This window comes from Leucoraja erinacea, chromosome 27 (assembly GCF_028641065.1).
Source record: "Leucoraja erinacea ecotype New England chromosome 27, Leri_hhj_1, whole genome shotgun sequence".
In the NCBI taxonomy this organism is placed as follows: domain Eukaryota; kingdom Metazoa; phylum Chordata; class Chondrichthyes; order Rajiformes; family Rajidae; genus Leucoraja; species Leucoraja erinaceus.
The window spans coordinates 18,157,398-18,173,909 of NC_073403.1; the positions used below are offsets into that span (position 1 = coordinate 18,157,398).

General features: G+C 42.7%; 1 protein-coding gene across 1 annotated transcript in view; it reads left to right on the forward strand.

The window, feature by feature from the left end:
* The window catches only part of LOC129710310 (protein HEG-like), an 80,258-nt gene that overhangs the window by 59,936 nt on the left and 3,810 nt on the right, over positions 1-16,512 (forward strand). The window contains exons 7-11 of the mRNA XM_055657215.1: positions 5,404-5,532; positions 8,578-8,620; positions 12,617-12,654; positions 14,229-14,316; positions 14,747-14,924. Of these exons, the coding sequence (XP_055513190.1) occupies positions 5,404-5,532; positions 8,578-8,620; positions 12,617-12,654; positions 14,229-14,316; positions 14,747-14,924 (476 nt within the window). The remainder of the gene's footprint in view (positions 1-5,403; positions 5,533-8,577; positions 8,621-12,616; positions 12,655-14,228; positions 14,317-14,746; positions 14,925-16,512) is intronic.

The window sequence follows — 16,512 nt, forward strand, 5'->3', positions numbered from 1 at the left end:
CACATTAAGAATTTTTCTAAGATGCTGCCTACCTGCTGATCCCCTTTGCACAACAATCATTTTGCAGAAATAAATGTAGCAAGTGATTTACTAACTCCAAAACATGGAATCTTACTTCTTCATAGAAACAGGCCCTTCATCCCAGGAATCAGTCTGGTGAACCTTCTCTGCACTCCCTCTATGGCAATAATGTCCTTTCCTCAGATTTGGAGACCAAAACTGCACGCAATACTCCAGGTGTGGTCTCACCAAGACCCTGTACAACTGCAGTAGAATTTCCCTGCTCCTATACTCAAATCCTCTTGCTATGAAAGCCAACATGCCATTTGCTTTCTTTAACCATGACGCCCATGCTGCAATGCATGCCTACCTTCAATGACTGGTGTACCATGAATCCAGGTCTCGCATATGGCCTGAGCTACAAGGAACCAAGATTCTGAACTACAATGTAGAAAGCAGATTGGCACCGTGGTCGGAAGTGTCGGGTAACAGTGAGGGAACTAGATTGGAATTCCTGAAGAATTGTGTAGAGACCACCAAGTACCACATAACTGTGTGTGATTCCACTTCTGCAAACATCCCCCACTTTTTCATTTTGTGTTATTTGCCTCACTGGCACACTTGCATTTCAAGAGTCCCCCTGTATGTCACAAAGTTATCCTCCTCACACCTAACACTGCCACCCAGCTTAGTGTCATGCGCAAACGTGGAGATATTGCCTTCAATTCCCTCATACAGATCATTAATATATATTGTAAATAGCTGGGGTCCCAGTACTGAGCCTTGCGGTACCCCACTAGTCACTGCCTGCCATTGTGAAAAGGACCCGTTTACTCCTACTCTTTGCTTCCTGTTTGCCAGCCAGTTTTCTATCCACATCAATACTGAACCCCCAATGCCATGTGCTTTAAGTTTATATACTAATCTCTTATGTGGGACCTTGTCGAAAGCCTTCTGGAAGTCCAGATACACCACATCCACTGGTTCCCCCCTATCCAAGCTACTAGTTACATCCTCGAAAAATTCTATAAGATTCGTCAGACATGATTTACCTTTCGTAAATCCATGCTGACTTTGTCCAATGATTTCACCACTTTCCAAATGTGCTGCTATCCCATCTTTAATAACGGACTCTAGCAGTTTCCCCACTACCGATGTTAGGCTAACTGGTCTGTAATTCCCCGTTTTCTCTCTCCCTCCCTTCTTAAAAAGTGGGGTTACGTTTGCTACCCGCCAATCCTCTGGAACTACTCCAGAATCTAAAGAGTTTTGAAAGATTATTACTAATGCATCCACTATTTCTGGAGCTACTTCCTTAAGTACTCTGGAATGCAGCCTATCTGGCCCTGGGGATTTATCGGCCTTTAATCCATTCAATTTACCCAACACCACTTCCTGACTAACCTGGATTTCACTCAATTCCTCCACCTCCTTTGACCCGCGGGCCCCTGCTATTTCCGGCAGATCATTTATGTCTTCCTTAGTGAAGACGGAACCAAAGTAGTTATTCAATTGGTCCGCCATATCCTGGTTCCCCATGATCAACTCACCTGTTTCTGACTGCAAGGGACCTACATTTGTTTTAACTAATCTCTTTCTTTTCACATATCTATAAAAACTTTTGCAGTCAGTTTTTATGTTCACTGCCAGTTTTCTTTCATAATCCATTTTTCCTTTTCTAATTAAGCCCTTCGTCCTCCTCTGCTGGTCTCTGAATTTCTCTCAGTGCTCCGGTATGCTGCTTTTTCTGTCTAGTTTGTACGCATCATCCTTTGCTTTGATACTATCCCTGATTTCCCTTGTTATCCATGGATGTACTACCTTCCCTGATTTATTATTTTGCCAAACTGGGGTGAACAATTTTTGTAGTTCACCATGCAGTCTTTAAATGCCTTCCAAATGCATATCCACCGTCAACCCTTTTAGAATTAATTGCCAGTCAATCTTGGCCAATTCACGTCTCATACCCTCAAAGTTACCTTTCTTTAAGTTCAAAACCAAGCTGTTTCTGTGCAACCTCAACAATGTCACTCTCCATCCTAATGAAGAACTCAACCATATTATGGTCACTCTTGCCCAAGGGGCCACGCACAACAAGACTACTAACTAACCCTTCCTCATTACTCAATACCCAGTCTAAAATAGCCAGCTCTCTCGTTGGTTCCTCTACATGTTGATTTAGATAACTATCCCGCATACATTCCAAGAAATCCTCTTCCTCAGCACCCCTGCCAATTTGATTCACCCAATCTATATGTAGATTGAAGTCACCCATTCTAACTGCTTTGCCTTTGTCGCAAGCATTTCTAATTTCCTGTTTGATACCATCTCCAACTTCACTACTACTGTTAGGTGGCCTGTACACAACACCCACCAGCGTTTTCTGCCCCTTATTGTTTCGCAGCTCTACCCATACCGATTCCACATCCTCCAAACTAATGTCCTTCCTTTCCATTGCGTTAATCTCCTCTCTAACCAGCAACACTACCCCACCTCCTTTTCCTTTCTCTCTATCCCTCCTGAATATTGAATATCCCGGGATGTTCAGCTCCCAGCCTTGGTCACCCTGGAGCCATGTCTCCGTGATCCCAACTATATCATAATCATTAATGGCTATCTGCACGTTCAACTCATCCACCTTATTACGAATACTCCTTGCATTGAGACACAAAGCCTTCAGGCTTGTTTTTACAACGCTCTTACCCCTTATACAATTATGTTGAAAAGTGGCCCTTTTTGATTTTTGCCCTGGTTTTGTCTGCCTGCCACTTTTACTTTTCACCTTGCTACCTATTGCTTCTACCTTCATTTTACACCCCCTGCCTCTCTGCTCTTGTACCCATCCCCCTGCCACATTAGTTTAAATCCTCCCCAACAGCAGTAGCAAACACCCCCCCAAGGACATTGGTTCCATTCCAGCCCAGGTGCAGACCGTCCTGTTTGTACTGGTCCCACCTCCCCCAGAACTGGTTCCAATGCCCTAAAAATTTGAATCCCTCCCCCTTGCACCATTTTTCAAGCCACGTATTCATCTGCAATATCCTCCTATTTCTGCTCTGACTTTACAAGCCCAGATGCTCCATTCTCTCAGCATATGACAGTCCCACCATCCCAGAAATTAACCTTGTAAACCTACGTTGCATTACCTCAATAGCAAGAATGTCCTTCCATAAATTAGGGGACCAAAACTGCACACAATACTCCAGGTGTGGTCTCACTAGGGCTCTGTACAACTGCAGAAGGACCTCTTTGCTCCTATATACGATTCCTCTTCTTATAAAGGCTAACATGCCTTTCGCTTTCTTCACTGCCTGCTGTACCTTTAAAAAAAAAAAACACTGGGTGCAGAATATTGGCAATATAATTGAAAAAATTGAAAGCACTCAGAATTTCAGGGCTCAGTTCATGTGAAGGATCCTGAACTTGACACATTAACTGTTTCTCTTTTCTCAGATGCTGCCTGACCTGCTGAATGTTTCTAACATTTGCACAACAATCATTTTGCAGAAATGTTGTGAAAAATGTAGCAAGTGATTTACTAGCTCCAAAACATGGAATAGTACAGCACAGAAACAGGCCCTTCAGCCTACAATGCCCATGCCAAGAACAGCTCTTATTTACCTGCCCATAATCCATATCTCTCCATTTCCTGCATATCAATGTGTCTACCTAAATGTCTTGTAAATACCATTGGTACCCCGTTGAATCAACATTGCATGGAATATTTTGGACGGAAGTGGTCAACGTTTCAAACACATACAATGTTTTTTTTTAAAAACCATGACGCCCATCTGAAATAAGAGCTCTGGAATATATTTAAGCCAACAGATCAGCAGTGAATCAAAGGGTAGCATATGGCCTGAGCTACAAGGAACAAGATTCTGAACTACAATGTAGAAAGCAGATTGGCGGAACTGGTCGGAAGTGTCGGGTTACAGTGAGGGAACTAGATTGGAATTCCTGAAGAATTGTGTAGAGAATTACCAAGTACTACATAACTGTGTGTGATTCCACTTCTGAAACATACTTTTCATTTTGTGTTATTTGCCTCACTGGCACACTTGCATTTCAAGAGTCCCCCTGTATGGCACAAAGTTAGAATTGTTTTTGAAAGGTTTTATTAAGCAACCTGCCTAGGCTCCTTAAAAGATTATGTAAGGTTCAATATACTCTCTGAATACTACTGTGTATTAAACCCGGAACACCATGCAGGCCTTGTTAGCAAATACTTACTTTAAGGCTCCGATAATTGCCGTGCTGAGACTTTGAAACGCAAACCTTGCTCAATCGTGTGTGTGTAATGTTCACAGCTTGACCGGCCATCGGTAGCTTGCATTGTGCAAAGCAATTTTCAGCAGTTGAAACGCAGCAGATCAGGCAAAATGGAGACAAGGAATAGGTGGCATTTTGGGTCAAGACCCTTCTCGAGACATGTGGGTTTGTAGGTGAATTGGCCTCTGTAAAATTGCCCCTAGTGTGTAGGGAGTAGGATAACTTAGAACTAGTGTGTTCTGATTAATTGTGTGCCACTAATATAATAATACTTGAAAAGGTCTTCCAAACTGCTGTCTCACTGCGCCAGAGACCCAGATTCGATCCTGACCTCGGGTGCTGTCTGCGTGGAGTTTGCACCTCTTCCCTATGACTCCGTTGGTTTCCTCTGATGTTCCAGTTTCTTCCCACATCCCAAAGAGGCGAAGGTTTGTAGGTTAATTGGCTTCTGTAAAATCACCCCAAGGGAGTGGATGTGAAAGTGGGATAACATAGTACTAGTGTGAATGGGTGATCGATGGTTGGCATGGGCCAAGGGGCCTGCTTCCATGCTGTATCCCTTTAAAAACAAACATAAGATATCCAGTACAAGTCATACTGCAGCCTCTGCCTCTGCACCAAGTCATCACGGTGGGATTTTCACTGGAGCTGTTGTAAAATGAGCATTCTGATGTTTTCCACTTCAGTTCTGTTTTAGAACAAGCCAAGATGTGAATAAATGCTTGTTGGCAGCTAGATTGGCCCTCATGCTGCTTTTGAGGTGGAGATGTCCTTAAAACCACTTTCAATGCCTAGTTACAGGCCAATTTTGTCTTTGTGAAATGATGCAATGCTAACTGCAATTGACTCCTCTCAAATTGATACTTGACCTATTAAGGACAGTGTGTGTGAATGTGCCAAAAGCCTAAATCAGTTATGTCTGGAACCAAGCTCTCCTGAGGTTTTTGGTTTGTCTTAACATCAAAGAGGCAATTGAAACAAAGTGGGGGAAATTGCTACAGCAAGCAATAAGCAGAAATTCCAAATTCTAAACATATTAAAACGAAATCATCGGAAATAACTTGCAACAAATATATTTTTCTTCATCTGTTTTCTCTTTTCCCCACATCTCCTGCCTTCAACAAACCAAAGCTGATACTCTGTGCAACCTCAATTTTTGTGATATCAACACCTCCAAATGCAAAGCGAACAATGGGATTGGCATGTGCAGCTGTCTACCTGGTTACTACAAGTTTGTAAATACTGATCGAAGTTGCAAAGGTAAGGGGCAAATTCCTTACAAAATAAGTTATTCTTCTTGTGGTGCTTTAACCTTGTAACCGAGAGATGTGAGGAAAGTCCAGAAGTGAGGTGGGCAGGCTCTTGAGGGAAAATAATGTGTGAAGATGTTCGAAACTGTTGGGGAATGAAAGACAACTGGACTGCAGAACAAGGAGTTGTCTGGATTGGCCAAGCATCTGCTATGTTGTAACAACTTTATGGAAAGCTTGGAGATGCAAGGAACTGCAGATGCTGGAATCCTGAACAAAACGCAAAGTGCTGGAGGAAATCTGAAGATCAGGAAGCATCTGTTGACGGAGTGGCATTTTGGGTTGGGACCCTTCTTTAGACTGATTGCGATAAAGGGAGACCCTACTCTGGGGAATGCCTGTTTTTATACATCATTATTTTCTGTAATAAAATATCCCCTAGTGTTTCACAAGATTTTCAGCAAAGGAAAGTCGAGTTGTACCCTTGGTGCCAGAGACTCGGATTCAAACCTGACTACGGGTGTTGTCTCATGGATTATAGGTGAATTGGCCTCTGTAAAATTATAAATTGTCCCTAGTGCGTCGGGTAGTGTTAGTGTAGGGGGTGATCGCAGGCCGAAGGTCTTTCTTTAGACTTTAGTCTCTAAAGTCTAAAGAAAATTGATATCCAGTCAAAAGGGGATCAAAAGCTTGGTCAAGGAGCTAGTTTCGTGGGAGAATTTCAGTGAAGGTGAGAGGCAAATGCATTGAGGATTGAGTGAGGGTGGTAAGGGGGGGAGAGGGATGAATTCCAGCCCTTGAGATCCAAGCAACTGAAACCATGTTCCACCAATGGTGAGACAATTTAGATAAGACATGGTGGGGCCAGGACAATGATCCTGAGAAGTGTTGCAATGGAGCGGTTTGTGGAATGGTAGTGGCAAGACTATCCTATTGTGTGCTGTATAATTTTATTCAGTGATAATCTCTTTTCTAATTGTTTATATAATGTGGCCGTTTTGAGTCCAAATCTGACAAATATTTAGTAAATTCCTGTTGCAACTTGCCATGTCTGAAGCAATATTTCTTGTTTATCAAAGTTACCAGTAAAGCTATAAGCATTAAATATGTTCTTCTCTACCTGCTGAAAGAAGTCAGTCTTCAACACACAAGATTATTCATTGAGATCAAATGCACTGCTCCATCCTGGGATATGTCATTTGTAATTAGTTTAGTTTCGAGATACGTTGCGGAAATAGGTCCTTCGGCCCACCGGGTCCGCGCCGACCAGCGATCCTCGCACATTAACACTATCCTACACCCACTAGGGACAATTGTTACATTTACCAAGCCATTTAACCTACAAACCTGTACGTCTGGAGTGTGGGAGGAAACCAAAGATCTCGGAGAAAACCCACGCAGGTCACGGGGAGAACATACAAACTCCGTACAGACAGCACCCGTAGTCGGGATCGAACCTGGGTCTCTGGCGCTTCATTCGCTGTCAGGCAGCAACTCTACTGCTGTGTCACCGTGACCACCCCAATGTATTGAGTACTTGTTCTCAATCCTCTGAAAAATCCGCTTTCATTTCCAGACTAGGTGAAGTATTGACCTGATAGTCCTGTTCTCTGGGAGATTACATGATTAGCTACAGCACTTCTTGTTTCAAATTAGCTGTTGTCATTCTCTTGAATTTTATGATGTAATCCACACCTTTGTTTGCTGAAACAATAACCTATTTCTGCCAGTCATGTTGAAACTCGTAGTTGCCTGCCACTTCTCTATCTTTTTAATCCCTTCTCATCCATCTGTCCATCCAAACTAATCTTCAATATTGAATTTTCTTCAGTTGCAAGTCCAACAGAAATAATTGCTGCAGCCTCCTCTCTGAAGTAATTTCCTTTCCTCTTCTAAATCTCTTCTATCTGGTTTGCTGTTTAGCTGTGCCTACTCTAGATCCTTCAACTATCATTTCAAGCAGCCTGTTTCTATCTGCTTCATTATTTTAGACACTCCGTGTTCATCCTATTTCATGCATCTTTCAAACAAAATATCCCGATATTTAAAGTTATTTTTGAATTTTATTTGCTCTAGATCCTGATCAGACTCCTGAACTGACCATGGAGATGTAGAAACTGCTGATGTGGGGAAAAAAACAAAGTGCTGGAGGAGCTCAGTGGATTATGCAGCATCTGAAGAGGAAATGGACAGGATATGTTTTTGGTCGGGACCCTTCCTTCCTGTTTAACTGCAAGAAGGGCCCTGAAACGTTAATTACCTCCACAGATGCTACCTGTCCCACTGAGTTCCTCCAGCACTCTGTTTTGCTCATCAACCAGCCACCGTTTTCACACCCCCTTTCCAGAGGTGCTGCCACATACTCTTCCTCTTAACTCTTCCTCATCGCACTTTAATTTTTTTTGTTCTACTTCGCAATGCACTAGTCTTGCACAATTCTGCAGTATTGCACTCGTCATTGCATTTATTGCTGTGTTTACCATTTCCTCCGTGACCCATCATTTGAGCAAATATTTCCACTGCACCCTGGTTTATATGACAAACTAACGGGAATTTTGAGATGGTTAAGATGACCATGTATGTCTGCCAGGTTTCCAGGAACACCTGCCTAACACAAAATCATTCAACATCATGAACTTCATTGAGAACTGAATGCCTGGCCTCCATAAATCCTTGGGCTCCACTATTACAATACCTGGCCTCTGCCTCATGGATTTTGTTTTGCTTTTAAGCAATATTCCTCTTTTATCATGTGGGCCAAGACATCATTTGAATTGTAACCCAAACGTACATATTCGGCAAATGGAGGTTTGCTGAGGCCACAGTGAGAGATTCCTGTGTGTACTTTTGTATAACGTTGATGTGAACGTACCCTTTGAGTAGTCCTCCTGGATGCTGATAATATTATTATAATGGTGGTTTAAAAGAGTACACACGGCTTACACAGGTGTCTTTATGGACTAAAAAACTGCTGTCTTGGCATAAACAAGGCACCAATTGAAATGATGTAAGGATGAGTAAGACACAATCAACTTATTTACTTCTCTTCAAACAGCATGTCCAAGCGGCCTCAAGGTTCAGAATGGAGCATGTGTAAAGTAAGTCGGACTGCAGTATTCATTGAAACATAGAAAATAAGTGCAGGAGTAGGCCATTCAGCCCTTTGAGCCAGCACCGCCATTCAATATGATCATGGCTGATCATCTAAAATCAGTACCCCATTCCTGCTTTTTCCCTATATCCTTTGATTCCTTTATCCCCAAGAGCTAAATCTGAAAACATCCAGCAAATTGGCCTCCACTACCTTCTGTGGCAGAGAATTCCACAGATTCACAACACTGAGTGCAAAAACGTTTTCTCATCTCAGTCCTGAATGGCCTACCCCTTTTTCTTAAACTGTGACCCTCTGGTTCTGGACTCGCCCAACATTGGGAACATTATTCCTGCATCTAGCCTGTGTAATCCTTTAAGAATTTTATATGTTTCTATAAGATACCCTCTCATCCTTCTAAATTCCAATGAATACAAGCCCAGTCGACCCATTCTTTCATCATATTAAAGTCCCGCCATTCTGGGAATTAACCTGGTGAACCTACGCTGTACTCCCTCAATAGCAATAATGTCCTTCCTCAAATTAGGCGACCAAAATTGCACACAATACTCCAGGTGCGGTCTCACCAGGGCCCTGTACAACTGCAGTAGGACCTCTTTGCTCCTAAACTCAAATCCCCTCGCAATGAAGCCCAACATGCCATTAGCTTTATTCACTGCGTGCTGTACCTGCATGTTTACTTTCAATGACTGATGTACAAGGACACCCAGGTCTCATTGAACCTCTCCTTTTCCTAATCTGGCACCATTCAAATAATAATCTACCTTCCTGTTCTTGTCACCAAAGTGGATAACCTCACATTTACCCACATTATACTGCATCTGCCCACTTACCCTAGTCACAATGCAGCCTCGTAGCATCCTCCTCGCAGCTCACACTGCTACCTAGCTTTGTGTCATCTGCAAACTTGATGTCACATTTAATTCCCTCGTCTAAATCGTTAATATATATTGTCAATTACTGGGGTCCCAGCCCCAAGCCTTGCGGCACCCACTAGTCACTGCCTGCCATTCTGTAAAGGACCCGTTAATTCCTACTCTTTACTTCCTGTCTGCCAACCAGTTCTCTATCCATGTTAATACACTACCCCCAATACCATGTTCTCTAATTTTGCACGCTAATCTCTAGTGTGGGACCATGTCAATGGCTTTTTGAAAGTCCAGATACACCGCATCCACTGGCTCTCCCTTATCCATTCTACTTGTTACATCCTCAAAAAATTCCAGATTAATCGAGCATGATCTCCCCCTCACAAATCCATGCTGAGTTTGACCGATCCTGTCACTGCTTTCCAAATGCGCTGCTTTGACATCTTTAATAATCGACTCAAGCATCTTACCCACTACCAATGTAAGTTTATATTTCCCCGTTTTCTCTTTCCCTCCTTTCTTAAAGAGTGGAGCTATATTGGCTACCCTCCAGACCACAGGAAATGATCCAGAATCGAGAGAACATTGGAAAATGATCACCAATGCTTCCACAATTTCTTAGGCCACGTCCTTGAGTTCTCTGTGATGCAGACCATCAGGCCCTGGGGAATTATTTACCTTCAGTCCCAACAGTTTACCTAACACCATTTTCAGTCTGAAGAAGGGTTTTAGTTCGAAACCTTGCCTATTTCCTTCGCTCCATAGATGCTGCTGCACCTGCTGAATTTCTCCAGCATTGTTGTCTACCTACCATTTCCTGACTAATGTGGATTCCCTTCAGTTCCTCCCTCCCACTAGATCCTTGGTCTCCTAGTATTTCTGTAAGATTGTTTGTGTCTTCCTTAGTGAAGACAGAACCAAAGTACTCATTTAACTGTTCAGCCATTTCTTTGTTTCCCATTATAATTTCACCTGTCTCTGATTGTAAGGATCTACATTTTTGATTTACTAATCCTTTCCTTTTTACATATCTAAAGAAGCTTTTAGAGTCAGTTTTTATATTCCCAGCAAGCTTTCTTTCGTGCTCCCCCCCCCCCCCCCCCCCCCCCCTTCTTAATTAACCCCTTTGTCCTCCTGTCTTTAGTTCTAAATTTCTCCCAATCCTCTGGTTTGCTGCTTCCTCTGGCCAATTTATATGCCCTTTTCTTGGCTTTAACACTAGCCTTGATTTCCCTCGTTAGCCACGGTTGAGCCGCCTTCCCAGTTTTACTTTTTCGCTAGACAGGGATGAAAAATTTGTGTAGTTCATCCAAGCGGTCTTTAAATCTTTGTCTTGCATCTTCACTTCAACCCTTTAAGCACAATTTGCCCGTCTATCCTTGCCAATTCCCGTCTCCTGCCTTCAAAATCTCCTTTCTTTAACTTCAGGACCCTAATCTCATGAATTAACCGTGTTAATGTAGAATTCCACCACATTATGGTCACTGTTGCCCTGCTTCTTTAGAAAACTTTATCCTACAGTATTAATGCAGTACAGTATTCATAGATACTATGCCAATCATGAGGATGAGCTAATTTGATATTAAAGTTTTGTGACAAAGATACTTTAATATTATTTGGATTACTTTGACAAGCAACTCCCATGTTTCTTGTGCAGGAAAGAACTGCAGATGCTGGTTTAAATCGTAGATAGACACAAAATGCTGGAGTAACTCAGCGGGACAGGCAGCATCTCTGGAGAGAAGGAATGGGTGACGATTCGGGTCGACACCCTTCAGACTCTGTTTGCTGAGGCCCGAGCCTGAAGAAGGGTCTCGACCTGAAAAGTCACCCATTCCTTCACTCCAGAGATGCTGCCTGTCCTGCTGAGTTATTCCAGCATTTTGTGTCTATATCCCATGTTTCTTGTGTTGAAAACTAGTCTCTGTATGTGGGCTGAACTGCATTTTTAAATACATAATCATTTTGATCAGCTCTCTGCAAACACATAACTAATTTTGATTCTGGCCAAACACAGGCAAATGGGATCAGCTTAGGTTGGTCATCCTGGTCAGCATAGAATAGCTGGACTGAAGGGCCTGTTTCTATGCTGTGTGATACCATCTCCTTATGACTCTAAACATCTGTCCTGATTAACAAAATTGATAGCTTATTCTGATTTTGCCTTCTCTAAAACCATGTTTACATCATGGTATACCAGTGTAGTTTTCTCTAGGATAGGCTCAAAGTGCTGGAGTAACTCGGTGGGTCAGGAAGAATCTCCGGAGAAAAAGGATGGGTGATGTTTCAGGTCAGGACCCTTCAGGCCCCGACCAAGAGGTTGCAACCTCCAGCAAAAAATAACGTCACAAACCTAAAGTCGTATGCACTACTGTAGATGGGTGGGTATGCTTTTTGAAACAGTGAAGTGCAGGAATAATCCATTTAGATCCCTTTGCTGAGATGAATTTTACTGACGTAGTACTCAGCTGGGAAATTATATGCTTGTGAACCTACACTTTACCTCCCCCTTCTTTGCTGAATGTATTGTTACTTGAACCATGGTTAGATTAAGATAGATAATAAGATATTAAATCGAAATCCAGATGTTACAAATTGAATGCCAACTTTTGCATTTGACTAGATAAACGCATGCTGAACTAACGTAAAGCCAACTTTGTTGAGTGGTTTTAGGCAGTACTTTGTTTTGTCGACAAAAACGTGCTGGTACACACATCATTCCTTCCAGCTGCTGTCTGTGACATATCGTTGTCCTATAAACTGCTGAAGCTGCTCAAGGGCCTGTTTGCATAATTTAATAAATTTTACTTTCATAATCTCTTTGTAATATTTAAAAAAAAATAACTTAAATCTAGTTTTGAACGACACAGTACTGGCACGTAGCATCACAAAATATGCACTGTTTCTCGGCTGCAATGTTGCTTGAGACTACCTGGAGGGGAAATAGAATTATAATTGCACAAAAGATATTCCTGCCTGAGAGCTGAGAGATTTTAAGGCACAAATCCAATGGGATGGTTTTAAAGGGAGCATGGTTGTGGATTGATTTTTAAACATTGTTCGGCAACAGACTTTTCTGCCAGTGCAATAAACCATTTGTCTGTTACTTTTAGGTGTCCATTTGGTTACGGAGGATTCAACTGCGATAAATGTAAGTAGATGTCATATGATCCTTTGCAAAATAGTGTAACATGGAGCTCAAACTCTCTCTACAAATAATGCAAACAATAGGGCCAGTTGAATTAGTGTTATACATTGTCAAAGCGTTTTTTACGATGCAATAGTTCACGTGACATGTGTTTTGTGTCTATCTATAAACCAGCATCTGCAGTTCCTTCCTACACAGTTCATGTGACTCTATTGGCTGTTGTACATCAATCTTGTTTTTACCTTTTTGGAGGTGCCCGGAGGAAAATAAAAACACTGTTTTGTAACAGTAAATAGAGAATATGATTGTTAAACGTAAGCACACTTTGTACACGTCACACACTAATGTACTAAAGTACAAAGAGAATGCATTGTTCAATTGATCAGAACACAAGATACGAGTCTGTTAAGACATTGATGTTGGTCTTTTGGAATCTAACAAACAAACAATGCTCTTTAAGAAATAAATAGCCGGGTGTAACCCGTGACTCTTGTTACCACGATGCGTCATTATATTTAATACTAGTAGAGGTGTGGGGGACCAAATATCATATCCCTGCTTCCACCTTTGTTCACTGTTAGGTAACTCCTGCCTCTCCACCACTCCTCTGTTCTTGGCATAGTTTTTGCTCCTTTATCTGCATCTGGTGAGGTTTCTTGTTCCTCAATCAGGGTTGTGCCACCAGCATCTCCTCTATGCTGTAGAGCACAGCAGTTCGTTAACAACCTGCTCCTGTTTCAAAAGGGGATTATCAAAGGTTTAAAACGCCTACCCCAATACATTTTTGCCCATTAATCAAAAGGTCAGCATACTCCTTTTACATCTGTCACTTTTGGACATGTCCACTGTTGGGAATATGTGCCTGATGCAATATGCAATCAACTGCTTAATCTTCAACCAAGTCCAGGGCAGTCATGAAAAAGTTGTGCCCAGGATCAAAACTAGTCTGGTGGTCACATTCTGCAGAATGTAACTGAAAACGGGGCAAACTCTACGGGTCTGAGAGGATCAGTGGATGGAGAAAATTAGTTAATATTGGTACTGGAAGAAATTAAAGGTGAATAGTGTATCTGGTGAAACACAAGGAGGATATTATGCTGAACTTGCTGGACTCTCCTATTTTTTTGATATAAAGTACAAAATAAAAAATTTGATATAAAGTATAAAATATAAAACAATGAAGCAGTCTTAACTCTAAGAAAGGTTGAGAGGGATATGGTCCAAACTTGGACAGGTGGGACATGCGTAGATGGCACATCTTGGTTGACTGAGTTGTATCGAAGGAGCTGTTGCTGTGCCTGTATGATGCTTGAACACTAGTACTTCCTCGTGAAACTTGCAGGAAAAAGTAGTTCTTAATCAGAGTTTTTAATTCATTTTGGGTTGATTTGGATTAAAGTGGAATGCTAACAGTTTTTATTCTGCAAAATAATACATTTTTAAATCTTTTAGTGCTTAATGCTCATTTACTAGATAAACAGATAATTAGATGTTCTCTAACTAATTTAAGGAATGTGCTAGTTTATAGTTCATTAATGTAGATGTATATTAATGGTGGTCTGTTTTTCTGTCCACAGCATATTTGTTGGCACTGGTGGTCGTTTCCTGTGTGCTGGGTGGTATCCTCCTACTCCTGCTGTTGGCCTTAATGGGAACCTGCCTCAGGTAAGCCTGTGACCTGCATAAATACTCGGGTTACTTCTGTCCAGTATTGTTTGATGTTTTGGGGGAAAGGATTCCTATTGTCTTATTAAAGTAGTAGCCCTCATTGTGGAATTTGACTGGTCTGGATGTAATTTTCTCACTATTGCCCTTTAGTGGGATATCTAACAAATGATCAAGAGCCAGAGACAAAGGAACCATTCTTTGGTGGGAAAGAAAGCTGGAAAAGAGGAGAGGCATGGCTGGTAACAGATGAACACATGCAAAAGAGTTTTTTGATGGGCAGATTATTAGAGCGAGTCCGGGTTAGAACATGATCGAAATGCAGGGGAGCAGCAGGAATCGGAGGGAGAGCAGTAAGGGCGGATCTCGAAGAACTCTGTCAAATGAATATTGGGCATGATTTGCAACCAAGTTGGGTTTCTGTTTGCAGATTAAGGAGTGGTGCTTATAGCTCCTCATCCGGCTCCCATGACTATGTGATGTGGCCCAAATCGGAGATGCCAAAGATACCCCGTGCCACCATGCACTGGGATGGCAACCAGCTGGAGATGCAGGAGAACGGGAGCACCAGCAGCTTAACTGACATCCACCGGGAAGGAGGAAGAACGGTGAGAAGAGTTAAAGTTATGTATTGTATAGGAAGGAACTGCAGATAGACACAAAAAGCTGGAGTAACTCGGAGTCAGATAGCATCCCGGAAGAAAAGGAATAGGTGACATTTCGGGTCGAGACCCTTCTTCAGACTGGGGGTGGGGGGGGGGGGGGAAGGAAAATGAGAGATATAGAACAAATGAATGATGTAGAGAGAGAGATATAGAACAAATGAATGAAAGATATTCAAAAAAAGTAATGATGATAAAGAAAATAGGTTGAGGTGAAAAATCCGCACTAATTTTGCCTTCACTTTATGCAGTTATTTTCCTTCCTGACTCTCCCAATAGCAACACCCTTTGATTGGCTTTTCTCAAGACACTGGATTGAGTAGATTTGGAAGGTCATTTTGGCATAAATTTATTTCTCCCTGTACCTCGTACTTCCCTATTCCCATTCACTCAGCATGGCATGATTTTTGTAACTGCTTGTAACCCTATACTGATGTAATCCACCATTGTTCTCTCCGTATTGTCATCAAATCACCCCAGATTCTACCACTCACCAATCTACAAGGGTAATTTGCAGTGGACAATTAATCTACAAACCCACAGGCCTTTTAGACGTGGGTGAAGGGGGGGGTGGGGGCGGAATCAGAGCACCTGGAGGAAACCCACGTGGTCACAGAGAAACGGTGCTCCAAGGAAACGGAAATTGTCATACAGTCATAAGCAATAGGAGTAGAATTAGGCTATTCAGCCCATCAAGTCATTCAATCATGGCTGACCTATCTCTCCCTCCTTATCCATTTTCCTGCCTTCTCCCCATAACCTCTGACACCCGTACTAATCAAGAAATTAGCTTGTGCTCTCCAATGAAAGCCGTATCTGGTACCTAGAATCAGCTGCAAAGAACCAAACCAAGTTTGCACTGAAATCAAACTCTTTCGGCATTTATGTTCTAAAATATACATTTCACTTTTCAAAGGAGTTGCTGCCCAAATTTTCTAAAATGCTTGAAACCAGAATGGAGATTTCAGTATGTGACCATTGAACTTCCAAGGATTAGAATTAGATCCTTTATTTGTCATTCAGACCTTACGGTCTGAACGAAATGTCGTTACCTGCAGCCATACATACAATAATACAATAATAAACAACAGAACAGACAGTAAACACAAATTAACATCCACCACAGTGAGTCCAACAAGCACCTCCTCACTGTGATGGAGGCAAAAATCTTAGGGCTGCAGTCTCTTCCCTCTTCTCCCTCTGCGCTGAGGCGATGCCCCACCGGGCGATGGTAAGTCAGTCCTGCGGCTCGCCGAGCTCCACGAACGGCCCGGGGTGGTCGAAGCTGCCGCACTCCAGTCCAGCGGACACAGCTGTTGACGACGTCGTCCACTGGCCCGCGGCCGAACCCCGGACTCAGGCCGCCAGAACGCCGCCTCAGCCACTGGAGCACCGTTCCAGCCCCGAGCTGGGTCACCCTCACGTGAGCGTCTCAGCCCCGCGCCAGGCCACCCCCACGGGAGCGCCGTTACCCTCAAGCTGGGCCGCCCTCACGGGAGCGTCACAGCCCCTCACGGGAGCGCCGTTCCAGCCC